The sequence below is a fragment of the Littorina saxatilis genome, linkage group LG1, assembly GCF_037325665.1.
Source record: "Littorina saxatilis isolate snail1 linkage group LG1, US_GU_Lsax_2.0, whole genome shotgun sequence".
NCBI lineage: Eukaryota > Metazoa > Mollusca > Gastropoda > Littorinimorpha > Littorinidae > Littorina > Littorina saxatilis.
Window position 1 is genome coordinate 5213223 of NC_090245.1, and position 19224 is coordinate 5232446.

The 19224-nt window shown below is 41.2% G+C and overlaps 3 protein-coding genes and 1 long non-coding RNA gene across 5 annotated transcripts in view; 3 read left to right on the forward strand and 1 right to left on the reverse strand.

Annotated features, from left to right (window-relative positions):
* LOC138959885 (immunoglobulin superfamily member 22-like) overlaps nt 1-12806 on the forward strand; it is a 14541-nt gene extending 1735 nt beyond the window's left edge. The window contains exons 2-5 of one of the 2 annotated variants that reach the window (XM_070331554.1): nt 868-1173; nt 6162-6461; nt 8650-8903; nt 11937-12806. In XM_070331554.1, the coding sequence (XP_070187655.1) occupies nt 868-1173; nt 6162-6461; nt 8650-8858 (815 nt within the window). In that variant the 3' untranslated portion in view covers nt 8859-8903; nt 11937-12806. Of the gene's footprint in view, nt 1-867; nt 1174-1890; nt 2378-6161; nt 6462-8649; nt 8904-11936 lie in introns of those variants that run through there. The other variant, XM_070331561.1, reaches the window with a different exon arrangement.
* On the reverse strand, nt 2031-4718 carry LOC138959907 (uncharacterized). The gene is made up of 3 exons (XR_011453822.1): nt 4579-4718; nt 4115-4193; nt 2031-2167 (listed from the first exon to the last, which is right to left on the reverse strand). It is a non-coding gene; the product is annotated as an uncharacterized lncRNA (long non-coding RNA).
* LOC138959896 (immunoglobulin superfamily member 22-like) lies at nt 3389-4819 on the forward strand. Its single transcript, XM_070331573.1, has 3 exons — nt 3389-3687; nt 3931-4233; nt 4500-4819. The coding sequence occupies exons 1-3, from the start codon at nt 3672-3674 to the stop codon at nt 4817-4819; spliced, it is 639 nt and encodes a 212-aa protein (XP_070187674.1). The 5' UTR covers nt 3389-3671.
* Nucleotides 8936-18967, forward strand: LOC138959878 (uncharacterized). Its single transcript, XM_070331539.1, has 2 exons — nt 8936-15078; nt 15569-18967. Exon 1 carries the CDS (start codon nt 12668-12670, stop codon nt 14795-14797), a length of 2130 nt encoding a protein of 709 aa, XP_070187640.1. The 5' UTR covers nt 8936-12667; the 3' UTR covers nt 14798-15078; nt 15569-18967.
* The last annotated feature ends 257 nt before the right edge of the window (nt 18968-19224 follow it).

Here is a 19224-nt window from a genome sequence, read left to right on the forward strand (position 1 = left end):
TTGTTTTTAAATCGATTTCGGAAATTTATTTTTAATCATAATTTTTATATTTTTAATTTTCAGAGCTTGTTTTTAATCCGAATATAACATATTTATATGTTTTTGAAATCAGGAAATGATGAAGAGTAAGATGAATGTAAATTTGGATCGTTTTATGTAAAAAAAAAAAAAATTGATTACAATTTTCAGATTTTGACCAAAGTCATTAATTAATTTTTAAGCCACAAAGCTGAAATCAGGGATGAGATTCTTCCGCCAATTGGCGGAATTCCGCCCAAAAGTTCGTTCCCAGGACCATTTTTCTGAATCGTCTAAATCCGTTGAGAAAAAATGGGGGGGGGGGGGTAGAGTAGTTGTTGTGGTTCCATTGGATTCGATCTGTAAAGTCCTACCTACAACCCTAAAGTCGATTTTCCAGATCAAATCTCCGATAAAATAATGACAACATAACCTCCGTATCGAAGGAAGTGGACCTTCGACCCGAATATGAACTTTCCATTTGGGACTAAGTTTCCCTTTCACCGAGTGTCTTCATTCCGAAAATTCATGAACGGGCCGATTCAGCTGTCGGCTTTAGCCTGCTAAACAAAGATGGCGTCGGTGAGAACATTGACGGAAAGCGAACATGTTTATGAGAATTGATGTTTTGTTTAGTTTGCACTGGTCTAGAGCTGATATTCAGGAATTGCAAGCATTAACTGAACTTGTATGTGCATCTTAACTGTTTTATCTTTCACAAGCATTTGACAACCTGTACATTTGCTCATAATTATTTTGTAATGGAAACAAATGTTCTGCAGAGTTATGTTGATTTTATGCACACTGTTCTTGCCAAAGTGCAGTAACACTCCTTTGTGGTTTTTCCAGAGCCACCATCCAGACCACAAGGACCCATCAAGGTCCTGAGCACCACCAAAACGTCAGCCACCATCGAGTGGCGCGCTCCAGAGGATGACGGAGGCTTGCCGCTTTCAGCTTACGTGCTGGAGAAGCGCGAGTTCCCTCGCTCCACCTGGAGCCGTGTGGACAAGATCAGTCCCGACATGACCAGTAACACCATCCAGAACTTGACCACTGGGTCAGACTACTTCTTCCGTGTGATGGCAGAGAACAAGGCTGGGCCCAGTCCACCTCTGGAGATGGACAAGCCTGTTAGGATCAAGAGTCCTTATGGTGAGTTGGGGTTAAGGAATGATTTACTTTAACTCGGTCTCAAAGCAGAAATGTGAGTATTGTTCAATGAAGAGCATTAAATCCTGGCATGAAAATGTATTGATAGGAACAAGGGAAGTTTAACTAGATTTAGAACCGGCACGGTTGGCCTAGTGGTAAGGCGTCCGCCCCGTGATCGGGAGGTCGGGGTTCGAACCCCGGCCGGGTCATACCTAAGACTTTAAAATTGGCAATCTAGTGGCTGCTCCGCCTGGCGTCTGGCATTATGGGGTTAGTGCTAGGACTGGTTGGTCCGGTGTCAGAATAATGTGACTGGGTGAGACATGAAGCCTGTGCTGCGACTTCTGTCTTGTGTGAGGCGCACGTTAAATGTCAAAGCAGCACCGCCCTGATATGGCCCTTCGTGGTCGGCTGGGCGTTAAGCAAACAAACAAACTAGATTTAGGCAGCTTAAACAATAATCTTGATATACTATTTTTCTTTTCAAGTTGAACAGAGAAAGTGCAGCAGAGAAATAAAAATCCTTGAAGTTTTGTTGCCAGAGTCATGCATGCTTTAATTTCCACATATTGTAATGATCGTCTAGCCTCATCATTAAAATGCGATCATTCGTGAAACTGAACTTTTCACTATCCCATTGTCATTCAATGCTCCCCAGGTCTTTAACCAACAGTACTTCAGCATTCAAACTCTTATCACACAATTTTCTCTTGACAGATGTGCCATCAGCACCAACAGGCCTGCGCGTGTCCAACGTCACAGATAAATCAGCAGATGTGTCTTGGACCGCTCCGGACAGCGACGGTGGCACGCCCATCACCAACTACATCGTTCAGACCCGCATCATCCCTCGTTCCACCTTCACCACCGTCCAGGAGACGACAGAAACCAAAGTGACCTTGACCGGCCTTGTTGCGGACAGCCAGTACATGCTGCAGATCATCGCAGTCAACGCTGAGGGACAGAGCCTGCCTCTGCAGTCCAGAGAACCCATCTGCCCAGAGAAGATCCTCAGTAAGTGTTTGAAAAGTCTCTTTTCATAAGAAGAAAACCTTTGAAATAACTGGACTGCGAGTGTTTGCAAATATGGAGCAATAGCTGAAGGGATTGTGATATGTCAGTAGAGTTTGAGAAATGTGGGTCTTAATAGAGAGAGAGTCCTATAATGGAGGTGAATTTAGTGACACTGTGAAGAAAACATGTGAGCAATTCAGGTCTTGTAGTAGAGGGAGTCTCATATAATGCAGACATGGGACTGGTCCGAATTTTATCGGAATTCCGATATTTTCCTTAGCTCACAGACCATTCTTGAGATCGATGCAAATTCGTTGAGAAAAAAAGGGGGGGTGGTGGTGGTGGTATGAACCGTTCAGCTGAAGCTGTCTGCGTCTGAAGTCAGTGCATTCACACCCCAGCACTCGCGTGAACCCATAGCAGTATCGCCTAGGCCTAATTATTCACCGATGGCGGTTTGCGGGTTGTTTTGATTGGCTGCCGATCTCCAAACGCCGAAGGTGAAAAAAGTAGCATCATGGCGTCTGGATTCCGTATTGTTTTGTCGGCTGTGGAAGCTCTTACGATCGACGACCAAAGTGTGAAAAACAAATGGAAAGCCAACTGGCTGTCAGAAGAAGTGACTGTCATTATCAACAAGAAAGAAAGGCGCCAGCTCATTGGCGACAGTATCGCCAAGATATCCATTCCCGGTCAGGCCGTGTGCACGTGGTGCGACAACGGCCACTGCGTGGTGAAATACGGACTTGGTGAAAAAAATGTGTTGGTTCTGAAAGTTTTCAAGTCAGTTTTGTGTGTGTGTGTGTGATTGTTATAAATTACACTTTTGTTTAAAATGCTAAAACATATTATTCTTGTGGTTTGTATAGCTTTTTAAAAAGGCATGATCTAATTTTTTGCTATCAGGAGAGGCCCCAAAATGGCCTTTATAATTCTAGCATTCATTTTCCGTAGCCCCCCTGAACCCCCTACCGGGGCGTTGCCCCTGGACCCCACCAGGGGCCTATCCGGCCCCTGGACCCCGGCTTACTTTCCTACTTTTTGAACATTTGCTGGTCTCATGTCTGATAATGGAGGGTCTTACTAGAAAGGTTCCAATGTAATATTTTCTTTCAACATTGGTCTACTGTCTCTTGTCTGAACGTATGTGTCTTAAACATATTGATACAAAATTGACTAATGTTTGTTAAACTTTAGGTGTTCCTGATGCACCAGCGTCATTGCTGATCAAGAACATCACCAAGGACGGCCTGACCTTGGAGTGGACCCCACCAGAGAACGATGGCGGATCCAGGGTCCGTCGCTACATCATAGAGAAGTCTCTGAAGGGCACAGACAAATGGGAGAAGGTCACCACAGTCGAGAGCTTCAGAACTCGGTGCACTGTCGCTGATCTGGAGCGAGAGAAGGACTACTTCTTTGCTGTGTCCGCAGAGAATGATGTGGGCATTGGCGAAAAGCAGAAGACAGCCAAACCAGTGAAAATGGAAAAGCCTATCTGTGAGTTGAATTGCAATTTCAGTGACGTTGTAGATTGAGGATTAGTCAGCAAGCATTGTTGAATCAGTTTAGCGTTGTTACAGCTAGTTCTCACATCAAACTTAAAATATCATTTTGCTTTCTGATGTGCAATCATTACTTGACTCCACAGGTATATTTTTTGCATGACCCAACCTGTCAGTTGAAAAAAGATAAGGCAACCAGTGACACACTTACTAAACCACCCCACTTTTCTCTCAACAGTCCCACCATCACCGCCTACAGGCCCTCTGGTGATATCAGACGTGACCAAGACCAGCTTCAAGGTCACCTGGAAGGCACCAGAGAAGGACGGTGGATCTCCAGTCACTCACTACTCTGTGGAGAAGCGCGAGACGTGGAAGACAAGCTGGACGTTGGTGGAGCGTGTCCCTGGCGACCGTCTTACCTGCGACCTGCTCCTTCTGCAGGAAGGACAGGACCTTGTCGGGGTCAAGGCCGAGAACGTTGCTGGAGAGTCCAAGCCTCTGGAATCGGAACATGCCATCACACCAATGAGTCCTTACAGTGAGTATGCTTTTTATTCTGATAACTTTTAATAACTCCAAGCTTTTCTTGTTTTTGTGTGTGTTTATTTAAGGAAAAGAAAGACATGAAGGTTTACATAATAGGCTCAAAACCAAGACTTCGTGACATATTTTAAATGGCTGTGGTTGAAGACATAGCTGGAACAACAGAATTTTATCATTTTTCAAGTCTCTAAACTTGCTTTTGGCCCACACAATATGTAATTCCATAGCTATAAACTAATGAATCTCTCCTTGTCTCTGCAGAGAAACCATCAGCCCCAGAATCACTGACAGCAACAGACGTCACAGAAACAGCAGTGTCGCTGAAATGGAAGCCACCTACCAGCGACGGAGGACTGCCGATCAAGTCCTACATCGTCGAGCGTCGCGACAAGCACTGGGGTTCATGGGTTAAGGCCGGAACCACCAAGGGCACAGTGACGACTTTAGATGTGGATGGCTTGGTGACTGGACAGGAGTACTACTTCCGTGTCTCTGCCGAGAATGAGGAGGGAGTTGGGCCAGAAACTGAGATGAAGGAGCTGGTCAAACCAACAAGGGAAGCTGGTGAGAATGTCATTTGATTTGGTTTTGAACTGTGGAATTTTTGCAATGGTTGTCCTGATTGATGGAGTCCAATGTAGGGAGCAAAGACAATACAATAAGCATGGTATTTCAAGAATTGATACACAAGTTTACGATTAGAACACAACAATATTTACTCTGTTTCAATTGGGCTGCACAAGTTTACAATCACAACACCACAGCAATAATGTCATTTACAGCAAAAAAAGATAAGTCAGCAGTTGTCTTTTTTCAGTAGAGCTGTTCCAATATTTAATCATTTTGATACAAATGTTAGTGGAATCAACATCTTTGTTGAATGATATGGCTATTATGCCAGTATATAGCTATTCTGATGAACACGTGGGGGAATTCGGGGGCTGTGATTGGATAGTCTCTTCCTATCATCAAAGCATATTGCTGCCGAAGTCGGCCATTTTACTCAATATCCAAAAGCATATTGAGTAAAATGGCATCCAAAAGCATATTGAGTAAAATGGCCGACGCATGGTTCTGGTTTACACATCTGCACCACGCGGCGATGTTTCTATCGACAACAGCATACACTGACAACTTGAAATTCTTCTCGGGAATGTTTTTCAGCTTTACAAACTTGAAATTCTTCTCGGGAATGTTTTTAAGCTAAGTTACAAATGTCGATAGCAAATTTCCAGAAGCTGCAATCTGAAGCGACCTATCTCTGATTCTAGCAGACGATCTCTCCAATGTTTAACACAAAATCAGCAAACTCTCCTGTCACATAGAACGTCCATTGTATAGTGCAATGTTGAAATGAAGTTACTGGTCTGAAACATTTAGTCGTTTCTTCTGAGACAATCCTTGTTCTCTTATCATCTGCAGATTTACCGCAGTCTTCACCACGCGAATTCCCAACAGAAGTCAGACTTTCGAACATACAATATACGTAGGCAAGCATGATACGTCATGACGTCATATGATTCCTAGCATATTGACGTAATGCTAAACATCCGGTTATCTCGAGTTTTCTCCGTAATACATGTCCGTGGGTTTTTCAATGTTCGGTTATTTCCGTGGCTTCATGCGGAAAGGGAACCATCGTCTGCACTCAACGAAATGGACCATTCTGGTACTTGTTGCTGACAAAAAACATGATTTTAACACAGAATTTAATGTCAGAATAGCTATATAATCGCTATTGTGTTTTCATCGTAGCAATAGGGTCCGATATTTAGACTCGAACAAGTATAATGCGACTCGTCTTCGACTCGTCGGCATTATACTTGTCTCGTCTAAATATCGGGCCCTATTGCTACGCTGAAAACACAATAGCTGGTAATGATGTACTCATTTTATTGACCATCTATCAAACATATCTTCCAGTTGTTCCTGAACCTCCTACGGGACCCGTCTACTTCAGTCACTTGGATGCAACAAGTGTTGTCCTTGACTGGCGTGCGCCTCGAGATGATGGCGGTGCCCCTGTGCTTAACTACCGCATTGAGGTGTCGCAGAACCAGGAAACCTGGACAGAGGTGACCATTGTTGATGGTGACTTGACCAAGACCAAGGCAAAGAACCTGGCCACAGACAAGAAGCACTACTTCAGAATCTTCGCCATCAACAAAGTGGGAACCAGCAAACCGCTTGAGTCGGATGCTGTTACACCAAAGAGGCCTGTTGGTAAGTCACTGTGTCCTTTTTTTTTATGTCAATCTCAAGTTGAAAAAGTCTATTTAGTTTAAAAGCAAAATGTTTGTCAGCTTGCGAAACTCTGTACAGTGAAAACTGTCAAATACGGTCACTGGACTTAGCGGACACTCGCAGAATACGGACAGTCAGTCTCGGCACGGACTGCTTTACACTGTAAAACACCTGTACGTTACGGCCACCTCGGCATTACGGACGCGGACAGGTATTTTGGGTCCATAATAAGTCATATACCTGCTAAATACGGACATCCACAGCAAGCTGGGAAGTTCGATCGACGAAGAAGACGATAAATCGATCAGTTGATATTAGTCGGTATCTGAGCAGCTCTCGCGAGACACGCTATTTGTTATGCTTTGAACATCGCGAGAACTTCGAACCTTGGCTTGTGCAGCTCGCACGAGATCGTTGTACCGCATGCTTTGCTATGCTCTGAAGTTTGCGAGAGATTACGAGAGCTTGGAATACTGATAGAGTCTATTCTTGGTGAGTGTTTTAAGTCGACGCATTTGATTGGCTGCTAGAGTTCCAAGGCAGCCAATCCAACGCGTGGAACGTGTTCGGCGGAACGGAAGTGAAAGTGTATGAGTGAATGTATCTTCTCTTCGAAAGAGTGATTCGTGTTTAACAAGATGGCAGCAAGAAATTCAAATTCAAGAAAAGGAAGAAATGCGCTGACTTTAGAACAAAGGATAAATGTTGTCAAACAACTGGAAAGTGGGAAATCATGCCGAACGATTGCACAAGAGCTTGGGTGTGGGAGAACGCAGATTTCGAAAATCAGCGTCGATCGGGAAAAAATAATGAAGTTGTGGGAATCGGGAGACGGACGTGCTGACCAGAAATGGGTTTCGAAGAAGACAACCGAATACGAAGAGCTAAATGACGCCGTGTTCGAGTGGTTTTCAACCAAACGTGCGAATCACATTGCCATCAATGGTCCACTCAGACAACGCTGGACAAATTCTTTCAAAAGCTGATGAGTGCAGAATGAAGTGAATGTGAATGTGTTGTATGAATGAGATCCAGTAACTTTTTAACAATTTAAATTTATACAGTTGATATGATAAAAAGCTTTTAAACTTGTTTTACAACAGTCAATATTAAATGTTTCTCTGTTTAATCTAAACAGCTTCTGTTTTTCTTATAAATGTACATGTACATGTGCAGTACTCTCTCTCTCTCTCTCTCTCTCAACTTGACTTTGTCGCGTTTACTTGCACCTGTCTAATAAGGACACCTGCAGAATAAGGACACTTTTGTCTGGTCCCAAGGGTGTCCTTATTTGACAGGTTTTACTGTACCGTATTTGACGGATTACAAGACGCACCGTTTTATAAGCCGCACCCCCGACTTTAAAAAAAAAAATTGGGACGAGCCACGTATAGGCCGCGTCACTATATTAGCCGCCGTCGAAAAAAATATAATCAGATCGTGTCAATCAATCAAAACAACCAGGCAACGAAAGTACGGTATTTGGCAAAATCGGCTCCGAGAATAAACAAGTGAAACAAAGAAGAAAAGTGATAAAGTTTGAAGAAAAATATCACACACACAATTTGTAACCAACACACACATGTAGTCCCGCCCGGAATAAGCTTTTTTGGGATGATTTACGACTTTTGCGCACATTTCGAGCAGACGAAAACACAACATGGCGGCTCTCGCTCCTCCAACTATCGCGAGACACAAAAAAACGAAATCTCGCACGCGCGAGATCCTGATACATCCGATGTTTCTCTGTACGCTATCTTGTCACGACGACTTGTTGACAAACGAAGATTCGCGAAAGAAAGAGAAAAGCGCCGAGTCTTGAGTAGAGAGCTAATAAAGTACCGGTAATCGCTAATCGAGCGAAATGAAAATCCGCGGCGACTTCCATTAGGTGAATGCTATTCAAGTTTAGGTAACGTTTTAGCCGCATCTTTTTATAAGCCGCAATGCGATTATTTTTGAAAAAAAGTCGCGGCTTGTAGTTCATCAAATACGGTACTTTGTGTTGTACTTTGTATTTGTATGTATTATTCTCTTTTTTGTGTTTCTGTGGTAAGTCTTTTTATGCCATACATGATGTCTCATATAATGCTTCCCTTTAGAGCTTCAAAGTTATCTTTTGTTGTTTGTAATTCATCTTAATGAAATTTTCATGTTGTTTTCCTAGGACCACCGGGAAAACCAGTGGGACCTTTGGAAGCAAAGGCCATCACCCGCGACTCTGTCCAGCTGGACTGGAAGCCACCTCAAGATGACGGAGGCTTGCCCATCACTGGCTACATCATTGAGAAGCATGAGGCCATGCGCATGACATGGAGTCGCGCTGACAAGACCACAGACGACGAGGACACTGGAGGGACTTGTCACTGGAGATGAGTTCTATTTCCGTGTGGCAGCCGTCATCAATATTTTCATATACATGTAAGAACAAAACGTGTTAAGACTGGTGTTGTGCATCTAGTTTGTTCAATAAATGTCTTTCTATCTTCAATGGTTTTGGGTAGATGAGATAACAAGAGAAGGATATGGGCATTGGAATTACGTCAACATTTCGAGCATTGTCACAGATGAAACATTTACTGCAGGGTGCTCCTGATTAACAAACCGAGCAAAACTGAAAATTATTGAAGAGAAGACATGTCTGAACAGTTTATAAAGAGACAAGTTTGCAATCATTTGTGAACACCATTATTGTATGGAGGAGTAACTGTTCCCCTACCCCCTAAGAAGGTATTTCTGTCCGTCAACCACGTGAGCGATCGCCACAAATCGAGGCATCACTCGCATTTCAGTTTGGACACACCGGCTGATTGCAAATGCACAGTACGTGTTTCGACACTGAAACGTGACGATTGAGCGTCAAAATAGTTTCTTAAAACAGTCGAAAATGGAGTTAAATGTGACTTCAACACTCAGTGGCGATCGCTAGAGTAGCGATTGTTACTAGACGGACACTAGAAAACCTCAGAAAATGTAATTACTTTGCGATTTTTTTAACTGAAAAACTGTTGCGGTCTTTTTCTGTCGAGCGCGAGCGTCAACGTAAAACAACGTGACGTCACTTCCTCCCCAAACGGTTAGTTTTTGAATGAAAAGAAAAATGTGGCGATCGCTAGATTGTTTAGACGGATTGGATCGCAACTTTGAAACTCGGGTCACCGTGCGTCGATCAAGGGCAAATTGACCTCGGCAACATTATAACTCACTTCAAGGGTGCACAAACTTGTATTTACAGTATACAAAATTAGGTAAACTTGTGTTTTTGTCCTGTGAAATCACAATTAGTTTCGATGCTCTTGATATCGCTATGCCGACGGACAGATCCGAATCCCCATACATTTTTTTTTGCGGAGCTAGTATAAGTTAGAATTTGTGTTATGGATATCGATTGTTGTTGAAAAACAATCATTTCAATGTGTTCTGGCACTCTCAACCACCACAGCATTGATACTTGTGCATGTGTGTGTTGGAATTTAGTTCTTTGTTTAGTGATGCTGTGGCAAAAGTAAATTCATCCATCCGTATTTTGACGATCGCCACCATTCACACGCACATAAATAAACACATTATCAAAAATTTCAACTTTTATTTTCAAAAAAGTATTTAAACAACAACTAGTTTGCATGTTAATACAACAAATACAGCAGATTCTCACAGATATGGATTTAAAAGACTAAACAAATCTGAGACTATCAAAATGGCCTGATACCATGAAACCTGCCTCAAGCAAAAACACATAAAAAGACTCTTTTGTGCAATGTTTTTGCCTGTGGATCTTTTAATGGGTAAAAATGCTTGGGGGAAAAAAATTAGTAGTCTACCACAAGTAGATATGGGATGTGAAGATCATCGCCGTGTGGTTACCGTCCTTGAAAATCACATTCTGAGAAAATTGCATTTGAAAGTTTGTGAAGTGTTTTGCTGCGCACAGTGAAGACAGATTGACAAACCAAGAGTATGTGTGCATGCGGGTACTTTTCACTGACATTTTCTTATACTCCAAGTGCTCTTCACAATCCCCTATCAGTCCAAAGTTGCACATATGGACATCAGACTGTTGCTATAACACTCAATGAAACATCAAGTACAATGATTATGATCAGCTGGAAAAAAGGCGTGTGGAATTTTACTTGCTACTCTTGATGTTCTCAGTTTTATCGCAGGAGCAGACATGTGGTTTCTGCTAATTCTTGTTTCCATTGCACAAAAAGTGGCCGATTTTTGATCGGAAATTGCTTCGAAGTAAGCATTATTTTTTCCAAAACTCATGGAACTTTGCCTTTAGGCAGGACGTCAGTCGGGCTTCTGCCAAAATAAACTCTAGACATAATGTTTCCCTGACAATTTCAAGGGATTCAATGATCTAGAGGGAGAAAAGAATATACATTTCTTATTGGTGAAATAGAGTCGGGATGAAATCCAAAAGATTTAGCCCAACATTTGATTCACCGGAAAATGCACCTAGTTGTTGCGTTCCTTGAATGAGAAAAGTTGGATTTTGCAACGAAGCAAATATCTAAGTCAAAATATCATTGTTTCACCAAGAATGAGATACATGAGTGGGAGATGGGTCCGAAGTTCGATTAGCAGTACTTTAGGATGTAACTGGGACAGTCAAGGTGGAGTTTATGTGAGATAAACAAGGCCTGACGTCCTACCTCTGTACCTGTTATTCAGGCGTCGTGGACTCGACATTCACACCGACCGCTAGCTTATTTTTCTTCGTTGCTCGATCTGCCGCAAGTTGTAACTTCCCCTGCCTCTTGCATGATAGACACCCGCCGAATTTATCTTTTAGAGGCCGAGTTGGGAGAAATATCGCTGTTTGAGACGTCGAACCGATTCGAAATAAGGTTCGCGTGTTTATGCGGATGTGGTGCGCGCGAATGCGCAGAACTACTTCCCGGCTGAAAGTTATTGGAAATGACCAATCAGCGAATAGATTTTCAAAGGTAAAGGTCACTTTCCAAATATGGAACATTTTGCAAGTGAAAGTAGCCTTCGCCAGCTCTTGTGTTGCGGCCGTTGAGGGACACAAACGGGCTTTATTTCCATGACTGTGACATCGTCAACAAACGGAAATTCCCGCTGAGTACGCTGCATGCAATAACTTTGACAAACTCATCGACATGTTGCTGCTGCTCTGCCATGAAAAAATCGATTTTTGTTATAAGTCTGCATATTTTTAGCATTCACTCACTTTGCAAATCATCACTTTATTGAAAAAAGAGGATGAAATTGACAAAATAAACATCATGCAGTTATTCTAGGGTGTTCAAACTGCCTAAAAATGATAAAAACCCAAATCACATCATGGGACCATTTTGGATCAAAATTCCGTGCCACCTCTGCCCTTAATCCATGTAGTGTAGTCAATTGTAGGGGTTCCATGGTGACATTGTTATCAGGATGAAAAGAAAAGTTATCTGAAAAATATGATTTATTTCTTTTCAGGTGACGATGATTACGAGGATCAAGTTGGGCCTGGCGTGGAGGGTGAACGGGGCTCCAAGCTGGTGTCTGACAGGGACCCTGATGCTCCCATGGGGTCGCCTTCACGCGGCGGGAGCGTTTAAACAGAGCTACCCCACCCCTTTACTTCTCTTCTTTTGTCTTATTTCTGCCTTACCAGTCCTTTCACCTATATTTCCTTCCAAGAAAACTCTCCCTACTATTCCCTGCAGTTTCCCAATTCTTTTCTTGTTGTCTTATTTCTACCTGACTGGATCCATCACCTTTATTTCACTTACCAAAAGTCTTCTTTTCCACATCCTTATTTCTCTGCACCCCGCATGTTGTAAGAGGCGACTAACGGATTCTGTTTCTCCTTTTACCCTTGTTAAGTGGTTCTTGTATAGAATATAGTCAATGTTTGTAAAGATTTTAGTCAAGCAGTATGTAAGAAATGTTTAGTCCTTTGTACTGGAAACTTGCATTCTCCCAGTAAGGTCATATATTGTACTACGTTGCAAGCCCCTGGAGCAATTTTTTGATTAGTGCTTTTGTGAACAAGAAACACTTAACAAGTGGCTCTATCCCATCTCCCCCCTTTCCCTCGTCGCGATATAACCTTCGTGGTTGAAAACGACGTTAAACACCAAATAAAGTAAAGTAAAAGGGATCCTGATGACGACCAAGTTGTGCAGCCTGAGACTGATGAGTCTGACTCCGACTGTGATAGCGTAATGTATCCTGCCCTAGTTACACCTTGCAAACAAGACAAATCTAGAGCTGATCCTTTACATGTTGCAGAAAAAGCTCCCCAGGAAAACAAATGGGGTAAAAAACATTCATGCAAATTTTGTTCAAAAATGGTAGTAAAAATGTCGACACATTTGACAAAGGTCCATGCTCACGGAGCGGATGTGGCGGCAGTTTTGAGACTTCCCAAAGGATCCAAAGAGAGAAGGAACGGGTTTGTAAGATTGCTCAATGAGGGAGACTATAAACACAACTATGATGTGTTGGAAGGCCAGTCCGGAACAGTCATTCCAAAGTACAGAAAAGCAGGTCGCCAGGTAGGTCAACTTTCAGCCTGCAGGTTTTGCCAAGGGCTGTATGCCAAGTCCCTGTTGAGTAAGCATTTGCACAACTGTCCACAAAATCCAGATCCAAGTAAGCACTTGAAGTGGGGCGAGTGTTCCAAGGTAGGATCATACATGCTTCCCATTGGAAAAGAAAAGAACAGTGCCTTCTTTCAAGCTGTTGTTGGAAGAATGAGAGATGACGCCGTCATGAGAGTCATAGCAAATGACAGTCTGATCATCAAGTTTGGTTCCAGGTTGTTCTACAAAAAAGATGTGGAAGAACATACTAGGGGCAACATCAGCAGCCGGCTGAGAGAACTAGGGCGTTTGGTCTTGGAGTTAAAGGCAAAATCTGAAATGAAGGTTGCAAGCCTTAAACAAGCACTTGATCCTATCCATTTTGATTTGGTCATTGAAACAGTCCGAGCCATGGCTCACTTTGAAGAACCAAGCCATGCTTACAAGAAAGGGAACCTGGCTCTCAAACTTGGCTACTCTCTGAAGACCTGCTGTAAAATTCTTGTGTCGGAAGCCATCAAATCCAGTGACAAGCTTTTGCTGGAAAAAGTCCAAAACTTTTCTTCTCTCCTGGCGAGTGATTGGCATGATTCTGTCTCAGCAGGTGCTGCTCAGTCGGTCACAATGGCTAAAATGAACAAACAGCTCCTCCTTCCCTCTTTGAAAGACGTCGAGAAAGTGAATGGTGTGATCAACGAGGACATGCAATCAACTGAATACAGTGTCCTGGCCAAAGCCACACTAGCCTCTCTGACCATCTTCAACAGAAAAAGAGGAGGGGAGTTGCAGAGAATGAAAGTTCAGGACTTTCAAGTGTTGCAGTCGTCGTCAATTGAGGAGGAAATGCTGAAAACTCTGACAACAACTGAGCAAAAGCTTGTCAAGATCCTACAAAGAGTGGAAATCAAAGGAAAGTTCACACGACCTGTGCCCATCCTCTTGACACCAAGCATGGTTCATGCTGTTGAGCGTTTGTTGAAGATGAGAGCTGAGAAAGACATCACAAGTCCATACTTATTTGCCTCAAGTGGTGAGAAGCCCTTTAGGGACTCTGACGTCCTTAGGACCTATGCACAGAAGGCGCAGGTGGATTCTGAATCACTGTTCACAGCCACCAACCTCAGGAAACAACTAGCAACACTTAGCCAAGCGATGGAGTTGTCAAAGTTAGAGGAAGACCAACTGGCAGGCTTTCTCGGACATGACATTCGCATCCACAGGGGTGTCTACAGAAAGCCAATTCAGATTGTTCAGAAGGCAAAGGTAGCCAGTGTCCTCTTCAAACTCAACAGAGGTGTTGATATACCCGAAGAAATTGACGAAAAGAGTCTTGAAGAAGAAATTCTACCTGCAGATGAAGAGAATGAAGATGAGGAACCTGCTGCCACTGCCAGCGCTGAAGTGTCTAAAGAAGAAAGACCACCATCTTGCTCTCTTTCAAATGAAAATACAGCTGGAGCTTGTGCATCCGTTGGTGATGTTTCCCTTACCATCGCCCCAGCTACCAGTACATCAGCTAAAGGGGGTAAAACACTGACTCAGAAGAGAAGGCCTGATGGAACAAAAACTCAGAAGAAAATGCCTTGGAAAAAAGAGGAAATTGCTGCAGTTGAGAAACATTTGGCTGCATGTTTTTCAATGAATAAAGTCCCGCAAAAACTTGAAGCAGAAAGATGCAAACAGGCAGAAAGTAGTGTTCTAAAGCACAGATCCTGGAAGGACATTAAATACTGTGTCCACAATCGTCTCAAGCAAATAAGGTCAAAGTAGGTACCTATAATGGTCAGAAGTTGCAAATGAGAGACTGATCTCTTGGGAGCGCTAACTGGTGAAGGGTCAGCTCTAGGGAAAACTTTTGAGTTGAGATTAAAGGCCTTACTCTGTATTTGTAGAGGCAGCTTACATCATCTTGGTTTGCAGCTGGTATTTCTGCCACATGGCATAAAGGAAACTGAAAGTATGGATTGGTAGGTTTGTCAAAATTGTTGGCTGTAAACACAATCCCATGTTGAGAAAAAACAAACACCAAAAACAACACTTCACATCTGCAGGTTCCCGCAGTGGGGCACTGCGGTTATGAAATTAAAAGCCCCTCCTGTTTTTGGAACCGCAGGAGCTTTCTAGTTTGCTGTTAGGTAGATTTTTGGTTCCTCTTTCCTGTCATGCTCTCTTTTTCTTCATGAATTCTTTTCTTTTTTCTGCCTTCTTGCTCATTCACCTGTATTTTTTCCAAAAATCTCTTCTCTTGCCGCTTGTCTCGCGATTCATGTATAGTTTAATCTGTTAGTGTTCTGATGTAAGTCCAGCAGTAGATAGGTTAAGCCTATTTTAACATACTGGAAACTGGTAATCTTCCAGTAGGTATTAATTTAGTTTTACTAAAGCCTGCTGGGACACAAGTAATGGGTTAGTGCATTTGTAAACAGGAATCGCTTGACAAGTGGCCCCCTTCATCCCCCCCTTCCTCGTCCTGATATGGCTCTGCGTAGTCGGCTGGACGTTAAGCAACAAATAAACAAACAAACAAACAAACATCTGCAGGTTTTATTAAATCTTACATTCTTATGTTATAATAATTATGAAAGTCACGGCATTGTACATCAAAAAAGAAAGTTGATTTGGCTTGCAAATCTCATCATGCCATATTTAATCTAGCATTTTCCTGGAATATTGTTTTCTTTGATTTGATTTTGACAGACTGTGACACACCTCTAATGAGGAGTCTTAATTTGAAAAAAAAATTCAATCTTTATCTATTAGGGCAAATTCTGTTGAAAAGCTCTTTTTATGCTATTTCTTTGATTGGTTTTTGACAGTGTGGCTAAAGTGTTAAGCTGTCGGCAAAAATCTTATTTTAAGTTGGTTATTTTTATTTTTGTATTTGATTTGCTACAATGAGGCAGTATTCCAGGGAACACCCTAATAGAATGGGTTTCTGAAAAATGATGAGGTTACAATTTATGCCTCCAGTTCTTATGTTGAACAAGGCGTGTGTGTATGTTTTAATTTTTAATTTCTCAGAAATTAAAAGTAATTACTGTTACAAAAGGGCAGGTTTGTACATAGAAAGTAAAAAGACTTCTCTTCACTCTTTGGGATAATAGAGAGATTAAGAAGCACTACCACATTCGTTTCGTTGGCATTTTCGGTTGTAAAACGTCACACCTTTTTGAGTACACGTGACTTCCGATCTCTACGAACAGAAATTCGCTTCGCCAAGAGAAACGAAATTTGTAGAATTGGTCATTCTGACGAAAGTGACTTCGGTCGCGTTTTATATTCGAATAGTCATAAAATATGCCTACCTTGTGTAATCGATGTATGCTCTGACATCTTTAGGCGCGATTTATCATTGAAATGTTTTTAAAAATCAAGTTTAAAAAGCCGTAAAGCAGGCTTGAATTGGGTAAGTGAGTGACTGAGCAGACGAAAGAAATTTCAAGATGGCGACCCAAACATCAGGCCGACTCAACTTTTCAGTCGGCTGGTCAAGCCGCCTAGAGGAGAAAAATGCATGAAGCAGTTAAAGTTTATGATGTGTTGAGTTGTGGCCTGAGTATCTGATGCGTTTCAGCAGAAGTGAGGCAGCTGGTATTATCTGATCGACACTTCTGAACCGGTGCGACCAGCGAAACGAAATTCTTCTGTCCTCTTAACCGCTGTACTAGCGACACATGGTGTTCCCCCGCCGAGTGTCTTTTGCAACCACGAAAATGCCAACCATATGAATGTGGTAGCCCTTCTTAAAGTCTCTAATGTAAAAAGAAAAAACTAAAAAAAAAATGAGAGAGTATGATTGTAATGTTCACTAAAATGCATGACTTAAATTTTAGTTGCTTTGCCTTGAGAATCTCAGCATGTTATTTGTAAGCTAGAATTTTGCTGAAATATTAGTTTCTTTGATTTTTGTTTTGTTTGTGTTATCATTTTGCTTTGTTTATTATTTGATTTGCTACAATTAGATTTATTTGAGTGAACACCCTGTCAGAATGGGGTTCTGAAAAATAATGGGGTTACAATTTCTGCATCCTATTTTCATGTTAAAATAGACGTTAGTATGCAGTTTTGATTTTATCCAGCTTTTTTTCTGTGAAATTATTTGTAATACTTATTAAGGACAGTATTGTACATAGAAAGTAAGAAAAGAAAACACAACTCTTCACCCTTTGGGATATGTACGGTTGAAATGCAAAACTTACATTTCAGTTGACTTGGCTTGAACATCTCGCTGTGTTATATTTTAGCTAGAATTTTGCTGAAATATCATTTTCACTTTTTTATTTTGAAGGACTGTGTCACACGTCTTGGCGGGAAAATCTCCTATCTTAATACTGTGAGGGGAAAATCTGTTTAAAATTAACTATATTTATGTAATGTTTCTTTGCTGTTTGAAAATATGTAACTAAAGTGTTCAGCGGTCAGCAAAAATCTTATTTTAAGGTTTTTTTGGTGTATTTGTTTGATTTGCTACAATAAGGGTGTGCATTCAAGTGAACACTCGGCCAGAATGGGTTTGTGAAAAAGAATGTTACAGTCATGCATCCAATTTCTATGCTGACATTTTTTTGCATGGGTGTTTCTTTTTTTAAATAAACTTCAATCAATCTTATGTTTTTAGTGATAATGTGATAATGTGTATACACATTTAGGGCTGTTTTTCAGTATTAATAACATGTTCTGTTTGATTAAGGGTATTCAGCTGGTATTTCCTTGTTTTTACTACCTATTTTATTCATGTTTTTATTACTTTATTAGTGGAAGAATCTGTTGTAATGTATGTTTGATGGTGTATGCTTTTAATCAAGCGTTGCTGACTATGAATGTAGATGTAAATGCTTGTATAACTGTGTTTGAATTTTAAATGTGTCAAGCGCAAAGAGCATAATTGTAAAGTTATGATGTTGCGCTATATAAATGCTCATTTATTATTATTATTATTATTATGTTCTGTGAAGCTATTTTTAATGTAACTTTTTGTTTGTTTGTTTCTTTTTTTCCCTTTTTTTGGTAGTTTCCTACTATTCACAAGACACTAGCACTCTTTAGTGGTGTTTTTTTCAGGTTAGATTCATTTTTATTACAGAATACATTTTGCCAAGCCACTTGTACTTCCTGTTTTGTCAGCTTATGTCAGTCTTGCATCAGTCAACAAGAAAGTTAACAGGGAACACCCTAACAGAATGGGGTTCTGAAAAGTAATGAGGTTACAACTTACGCCTCCAATTCTTATGTTGAAATAGACGTGTGTGTGCGTTTTGATTTTCAATCTATCTTGACGTGTTCTGTGAAATTATCAGTGATCATTACTACAAAAGGGCAGTATTGTACCTAGAAAGTAAAAAAACAACCAACTCTTCACTCTTTGGGATAATGTAATGTTTACTGAAATGCACGACTTAAATTGTAGTTGCTTTGGCTTGAGAATCTCATCATGTTATGGTTCATCATGTTCAGTTACTGAAAAAAATATTAGTTTTTTTGATTTTGAAATGCCATGTTTTATCGTTTTGTTTTGTTTGTTTTATTATTTTGTTTTGTTTGTATTTGATTTGCAACAGTGAGGCCTTATTTGTGAGTGAACACCCTTTCAGAAAGGGTTTCTGAAGATTAATGGGGTTACAATTTTCTGTTTTGGCAGCTTATGTCAGTCTTGCAACAGTCAACAAGGAAAGATTGCTCTTGTGTGTGAAAAGGATTTAAAAAAAAATATTCTATTTAATTGTTTTAATTTTTTTGTTTAGCATACTGTAATGTCATGGATCACAAGTAGATGAAACTTTTTGACGAAAGAAATCTCATATGGTTTGTTGTTATTGTTGGAGTTAGGAGAGGTACTGCTGTATAGCACAGAATTGTCCATGATCCGTTTGAACGATTCAAGTGTACTCAGTATACTTACCTTTTTTTCTTATGTTGAATAAAACACACCACGAAAAACCATGGATGCAGTCTGTACTCATTTCAGTGTGTGATATCACAATGGGCAGCAAATGGTTCTATATCTTCCTCCTCCTCCCCCTCCCCCACACACAGATCTATGAACAATTTCCACATAACACCTGCTGCGAACTGGACACGAATCCCAAAACTATTTGCTTTTCAAAGTGTTCATAGTAACCTGACAAAAAAACATACTTACCTTATATTGGCCAGTTGTCAAGATTTGTATTTCAGGTATGAAGCAAATATTTTTCGGG